Source organism: Fulmarus glacialis, unplaced genomic scaffold, assembly GCF_000690835.1.
Source record: "Fulmarus glacialis isolate BGI_N327 unplaced genomic scaffold, ASM69083v1 scaffold11973, whole genome shotgun sequence".
Classification (NCBI taxonomy): Eukaryota; Metazoa; Chordata; class Aves; order Procellariiformes; family Procellariidae; genus Fulmarus; species Fulmarus glacialis.
In genome coordinates, this window is record NW_009201063.1 from 3,083 (window position 1) to 10,259 (window position 7,177).

At 44.9% G+C, this 7,177-nt stretch overlaps 1 protein-coding gene across 1 annotated transcript in view; it reads left to right on the top strand.

Moving 5' to 3' along the window:
* Positions 1–7,177, top strand: part of LOC104073869 (protein NLRC5-like) — a gene marked incomplete at its 5' end in the record, with an annotated part of 31,185 nt that overhangs the window by 2,954 nt on the left and 21,054 nt on the right. Inside the window, 9 exons of the mRNA XM_009573801.1 lie at positions 791–874; positions 1,291–1,380; positions 1,996–2,061; positions 3,076–3,150; positions 3,877–3,960; positions 5,020–5,103; positions 6,358–6,447; positions 6,571–6,618; positions 7,079–7,153. Coding sequence (XP_009572096.1) covers positions 791–874; positions 1,291–1,380; positions 1,996–2,061; positions 3,076–3,150; positions 3,877–3,960; positions 5,020–5,103; positions 6,358–6,447; positions 6,571–6,618; positions 7,079–7,153 — 696 coding nt within the window. The remainder of the gene's footprint in view (positions 1–790; positions 875–1,290; positions 1,381–1,995; positions 2,062–3,075; positions 3,151–3,876; positions 3,961–5,019; positions 5,104–6,357; positions 6,448–6,570; positions 6,619–7,078; positions 7,154–7,177) is intronic.

Here is a 7,177-nt window from a genome sequence, read left to right on the forward strand (position 1 = left end):
ACAACTGCAGCCTCTGGCTCCCTGAGACTGTAACCAGAGACACCAGTTGCAGAGCTGACCCTGCTAACGAAGCAGTGCTGGGCGCTGGAGGCACTATGGAGCTGTCCCAGAGGCACAACTCCTCCAGCAAATCCTCTGAGCCAGTGAAGCGACGCAGATTGCTTCTGCATTGTTCCTTTTGTCTTCTAAAGCCTTTCAGCTCTGTTGGGAGAAGTGAGCGGAGGAAGACAAGAGATCCATTTCATAACCTGCACATTTGAATGAGTATCATCCCTACCTTTCCTTATTTGCCTGTATATGAGGCCACCTGGACTTGGCTGTAAAGCTCTCCTTCTAGCCTGTCTGCCCTGGAAAATGCAGGCATATCTGTTCCAAGACAGTTCAGTCCAGTATCTTGAGTTTAGCTACACCTTAAACTCCAGTTTTCTAGCTCACTGATTTGAATTGGGATCTGGAGATCTTTGTCATCCAGTGTTTTCTGCCTTCCTTTCTTCCTTCCAGGAGGACAGTAAACACTTACTCATTTGGTTTCTTGTTTTGTACTCCCACTTAGGTTTTCTAAAGTAAGATGTTTTTGGGGCTAAAGCATGAATCATGTTGTCCTAGGGATAAAAGTCTTTGAAGTTACTTCATACAGAGATAAGCAGGGAAGATTGATCTGGGACAGAAGAACAGTCCAGGCAAAAAAGCAAGGGAAGCTTGCTTGTCGGAAAGGGAAAGCAAGCAGATTTTGAGGACTTTGTTGTTTATACTGTTCAAAACAGTCCCCACTAACTGGAAAATGCCTCAGTTTATCAGGTAACAAGCTTGGAGATGAAGGCTGCAGTTGTCTGCTGGAAAGCCTGCCTTGGATATCGATTTCAAAGCAGCTGGAGTAAGTGTTGCCTTGTACAAAACCAATTTGCCCTCTTTTCTTGAGCCTGGCAAGGATGGTACAGAGATGCTGGGCAGGGATCCAGGAGGCAAAGGCCTCACCAAGACCAGTGCTACAGAAGCAGCTCTGAGCACTCTTAAGGAAGGATGAGACTCAGCCCATGAGACTGTTCAGGCTGAAATTGCTTGCTTGCTCAGAGCATCATCATGCACAGAAACTGGTCTAAATGCATCTGAAGTGCTGAAGTGCCCTTGCATTAAAACCCCTTCCTCAGGAGTAGTGGTCCTGTGTGTTTTCCACCATGCCACTTCTGAAGTGAAATGGGTTCAAGCATGCAGCACACTGATGATCACTTCCACTAGGACAGTCCTGTGTGATTTCAGTGACCAGCTAATTGCTTTTTTTATCTTTCTTAGTCTCAGTCAAAACTGCCTCTCTGTTAATGGCATTTGCAGTCTGTTGAGGTCGGTAAATACCTGCCAGAATATGATGGAGGTACAAGTCAGGTATGTAGGTCTTGAATCATTCCACAGGTTAATCCCAATATACAAGTCTGAGAGTTAGGTTCTGAGATTTCTGTTGAGTCACCTCAGAAGTGGGGCGGGTGAAGAACGTGTCCAAAGATGATTACTAACACTGACACTTGGTAATACATTGCTGTAAGCTGATTTTATCTGAGCCATCAACCAGAATTTGAGAAGGTACAGAACTGTGTGTCCATTCATGCGTGGGGGCAGTTTTAGATTCGTTCCCACTCTCTGCCCTGGGAAGTTTTGGAGAGAGGGTCTCTATGCAGAGTGTGAGAACTGGTGACATCTCCTGGAGTGAAGCTGGAAGTTCTCTCCTATTACTTTCCCTTGGACCCCCGCTGGAGTTCAATTTTGTAACAATTTTGTCTGCGCTTTCTCTAATGGTTTAGAGAAACTGGGTCATCTGATATTGCATAGTTTGATCAACCAGGATTTAAAACTAATGGAGATTATTTTTTGCTTGCTTTGGGAGTGTTTTAAGTGATTGGTGTCACCAAAGAGTTTTGTAGAGCAAAATCAAGCATTCTTAAAACAAGAAGTCCTGTAAATAACCAAAATGTGACATTGATTGATTCCTTCTCTTCTTCACAGCCTTTGTCATGAGACTGCAGTCCTGAGGTTTACAGAAGACAGAGAGTTTGCTTCCCTTCCTCCTAGGTAGAGCGTGTGTGCACAAATGGTGTTTTCTCAGCATCTCATTTAGTTCTTACATCCTGTTTAGGTACCAAGGGTAACACTTCATCTCACAACAGTTCTAGCCCCCCTTCCCCTCTGAATCTAAATGTAGTACTTTCTCCTGGTTTTCTTAGCCAGTTTGGAAGTTGTCCACTGCCTTCTACAGTGTTTGATTATGCTTTATTTCTCTAGGGGACATTTCAACCCACAGCATCCTAAGCAAAGCAGGCTGTTTAATGACAGTTGAGCTATCTGATAGTAGTGAACAGTAAAAAAACAAGTGAACCCCACACCACCTCCAAACCAAATTCCAAAAAGATTCACAGATCCCTGCATGTTTAAAACCATCTAGTTAACTACACTATGCATTCTGGATCATGGTACTCCTAAATCAAAATAAATTTGGAGTTTTATTTTTCCCCTCAGAAAATTATGGGTCCAACCAGCTCAACCTAAATATTTTGTTTGAGAAATGGTTTCCTGTTGCTTCTGGAGCTGTAGGTTCATTTATTTATGCCCTTGTAAAATAGCATTGCCCATGGTACACCTCCACCTCTTATCTGGGGAGGAACAGCAGGGCTATCATGGGATGCAACCCGGTTGTTGCTATGCTTTAAAGAGAGCGACAGCCTGAGACACATGATCTGTGACTTCTTTAAGGCACCAGATGACATTTCAAACTCAGATATTTTAGGATTTGGATGTTCCATTTATTTATGAATAGTCAGGTTTTTGCACCGACTTGGACTCTTGCACAAAACATGTTTAGGCAAAAGCTGAATTATCCATCAAACTGTAGTTTAGATGAGAAATCTGCCTTTTCCCCTTATCCCCAGTTGCCTGCATGCTCAATTATATGGTTAATCACTGAAAGAAAGAAAAGCTTGCTATTGGCAAGGTACGGGTGTGGGCTAGAGCCGGGGTAGCCCCAAGGACCTGCCAAATTGCTAAAGTGTAAGTGTTTTACTCTTGTCTGGTTTTGTGCTCACTTACTAGGGAAGAGCCTGTGTTCTCTACTGATAAGAAGGATGGAGAGGAAAACCAGACACCTACTGCTTCAAAAAAAATAAGGTACCGTGGCTGATTTTCATTGTATTTCATGCATGTTCTATCTCTGGATCCTATAGCTAATGTAACCTGCATCTCCAAGGTGAATCACGGGAGAGCTGGTAAAGGCCCCTTCAGTCAGTCGTTTATCTCTGTGTTCACAGTCCCAGCTTGCACCACTAGAAGCTCTGTGGTTAGCGTCTGTGGTCTTCTGCAGGAATCAGAATAGATCGTGGGCTGCCTATCTTATTCGCAGAATTGGTGTGGTGATTGTACGGTTACTGCATCGGCTCCCATGTGGGAGTTAGGGGAGCTGGCGGTGACAGAGCTTGTGATGTTGAGGGTTCTCTACTGATATTTGGAGGAATGCATCCTAAGCTGGTCCCATGTTCAGATGCATATCAGATCATGCTCTTACTCCAGCACAGAGTGCGCCCGTCTGTTTTGTAGGCTGCAGTGAGGAAGGAAGAAGTTGTGCTTAAAGTCTTCTAACCAGGACCTTGGGGACCTGGTTCTCTGTTGTGCCACAAGTTTTCTTTACCTTGTCTCTTTATTCTCTGTTTGCAGACAAGAGCTGAAAGTACAGATTATCAGTTGTTGCAGACAAAAAAATAAAAGCAAGATATTTCAAGGGGATTTTTTATTTCATTATTATCTCCTCATTTATTCTCTGGTTTTCTGAAGGAGTGAAGTTCACAATCTTGTTTGCAATCCTGCAGATCTGGACTATTGATTTCTCTTTCTCCCTAGACTGACAGACAGTCATTTTCAAGCCAGTGACCTGGAGAAGCTGTATGCAGTCCTGAAGGAATGTAGCATCATCTCTGAGCTGGAGTGAGTCCTTCTTAACTCTTAGGGTCTTTATCTGCAGTTCTTTGGGATACTGAGAAAATGCCACTTATTTGTTCTGCAGTGTTGTACGGAGAATGTGGTAGAGACATAGCCTTATGAAAGGCATAGCTTTACATGGGCTAATATCCTTTTCCAAGGAGACATACGGTTTTAGTGCTCTTAGGGCAAAAGTTGCAGGACATAAATCCAGAAAGGGGCTGTTTGATCACTTAGCCTGACTTGAGGTATTACAAAAGCTGTAAAACCTTGCCCTGTCATTTTTGCCTTTGGGCCATTTGGAAGCAAAGCTGCAGAGCATGAAGAATCCCACCTAAAACGAGGGTGCTTGTGTTTTTGCTGGTGATCCCACATACGGTGTACAAGGACCTTCAGCACCAAAGCACTTTCTTCGGTTAGCGCTGTGTGTGGGGAGTCATCCTGTTTGCTAACACCAAGAGGTGAGCAGACCCAGCCCAGATGGAAAGCCTATCCAACACACACAGCCACATCTACGTTTTGAGGACAGAACAAGGACCAGCACAAGCATGTAGTCTGTGTACCACCGCCTGAGGGCTGGCTATTCCCTTAGGCCTGGCAGCCTGTGGAAGAGATTTTTAACCTTTGCTCTTCTTAAGCAATCATGTCCCTTGATCTCACATGGCCATAGCCCATTGTAATCCTTAGGCTCTAATATCAGAGCCTAATATCCTTCTCCAGGGCTCACCCATGGCTCCTCTGTTGCGCCTGTCCAGGTTGATCATTTCTCAGAGCTGTGGACTTCTGGTTCCTGGTAACTGCATTAAAAAGCACTGTCAGTCCAGGAGGGTCACCTGGTGGACATGAGAAAAGGATGAACCCTGAGCTAGGTTTCTGGCTGTCTTATGTTGGTTAATTCCAGTCTCTGGTTTCCATGTAGGCTTTAATTGTCAGTGGAGAGGGGCAGTGCATGTGTTGTTTGGATTAGAGTGCCCGTGTTCTGCTTTCAGAGCGCTTGTTACTAAGAGCTGATTGTGCCTATTGTTTTTTTTCTATGAAAATTAAGTGCCTTTCTTTAAATCCTAGCCTATCAAATAATTATCTGGGAGACGAGGGACTTTTGCAGCTGTTTCAGTTCCTCCCGAATTTGAAAATGTTAAGTTCTCTCAAGTGAGTAGCTCCTGTTTCCCTTACTCATGGGTGGGTTTTTGTGGGAGTGTTGGTTGTGGAAGCACAGTCCACATTTGGGAAGGGCTCTTCAGGATCAAGTGCAGTTATATTCTGTGTCCGTTGAGGATAGATCCACTGTGCTGTCTGGTCCGTCCCCATCTCTAGTGCAGAACAGATTGATTCCACTTGAAGCTTGATTGAGATCAGCGCCTGAGAGGCTCTGTACTCAGTCCTCCATGAAGGAGACAGGTGATCTTGTGTGCAGGTGTGGCACCTGGTTTCTAAAACACGCTGAGATCTTTAGCAGGCCACTGAATTTTTCCTCTCCCAGTTCCTCACCTGGGAGAGGAGAGCAGTCCTTCCTCTCCTGAGGTGGGCACCTTTGGAAGATAAATGCTGGGGAGCTCCGGCTTCAGGAGCAGAGTCTGAATTCAGCCACAACGGTGGCTTATGTTTATCTGGGTATTTTACCTGGCACTCCCATTGCAAGTGCACTGTACAGGACTGTGGCTTAGGGAGTATAGCACCATTCTGCTTTATTGAAAGAGATACTTATTTTTCCTGTTTGATTAATTGAACTGTTCTCAAGCCAAGACTGTTCCAGTTACTGACAGTCTGCAGCTTCTCTTCACATCAGTGCAATGAAACACATGGCTGTTATTTAACCGGTTTTTTTTCCCAGCATCAAGCACGCTGCCCACGGTCACACTAGATACTATGATAGACTTAGCAGACCTGAGCATGATCTTAATTAGTGTGGGTTTTGTACTACCACAACTGCACTTACAGTCAAAGAGTTGTTTTTGCCTTGCATCGGTGTCTTGAAATACAAGGAATTCCATTTAACCATAAGAAAAAACTTGTGTGGTGAGGATGGTCCATCACTAGATGAGGTTGCCCTGAGAGATTGTGGAATCCCCATCTTTGGAGATATTAAAAACCCAGCTGGGCAATATCTGAGCAGTCTGCTCTAGTCTAACCCTCCTCTGAGCAGGAGAGTTTGACTAGATCATCTCCAGAGGTCCATTCCAGTCTCAATTATTCTGTGATTCTCTGAACTCTAAAAGTGAGGGACGAATTTAAAAAATACTGGAGTGAATTGTGTTTGCAGAACTGTAGTTGGAAACACAGGCAGAAGGTGGCAAAGCAGCAGTCTCTGGGAGTGTTGGACAAGGATTGCTATTATCGGGTGACGCAGTGTAAATTGCTGGTAGTTTTGCTTGCAGCAGCTGATTTCATCTCTTCTTCCTGTAGGCTTAATGACAACCAGATCTCCCTGAACTCTGTGTTTTTCTTAGCTCAGTCCTTATCTACATTGGAACACATTAAAACAATGAACCTCAGGTATGACCAGGAGTACTTTTCCTATTTTTTGCTATTTAAAACCTCAAGCTGTGGATTTTGAGGAGTGATACAGGAGCACGTATCTTCAAACTCCATCCTAATTATGTTCTTTTCTGCTTACAGCTTAGGACACAGGCAGGTGGTTCATCTAACCTTTTGGGAAAGAATCAGGTAAAATCATACCCACTCATCTGTCTAAGCCTTTCACACTCCTCCTTATGAAATCTTAAATAGATGGTGATGTGTGAGTCCTTGAGGTGTGCCAATTAAAGAGCCATTCGGCTCCAAACTGTTTCACGGCTGATTGACAGCGGCTTGAGGGTACGGAGCAGACCGCAGTATCCCACTGCTGATCGGGGCTGCAGTCATCTCCCTCCCGGGCCAGGGCAGGGCAAATGCCCAAAGTGCTGAGTGGATGCAGAGCTCTCCGGAGGCTGGAAGAGGGATGATAAGGCCCTTTTTCTTCTGGGGATGACGTGAATCTAATTCTGGCAGGTGGTGAGAAAAGGCAGACTGAAGCATGAGGCCACTGCCACCACCTCACCCTCTTCCCCAGCTGCAGCGTGGGGAGTCAGCTACACGGGGGCAATAACATCAGCACAACTCATGGGGTAATCTGTTCTTTCCCCAGGGTCAGAAGTGCCAGCAGATGGAGAAGTAGTTTCCTGGAGCATCCCAAGCATGTAGCAAAAGGGCGGTGCTTTCGGTATGGCAGGCCCAGCTTTCTTTT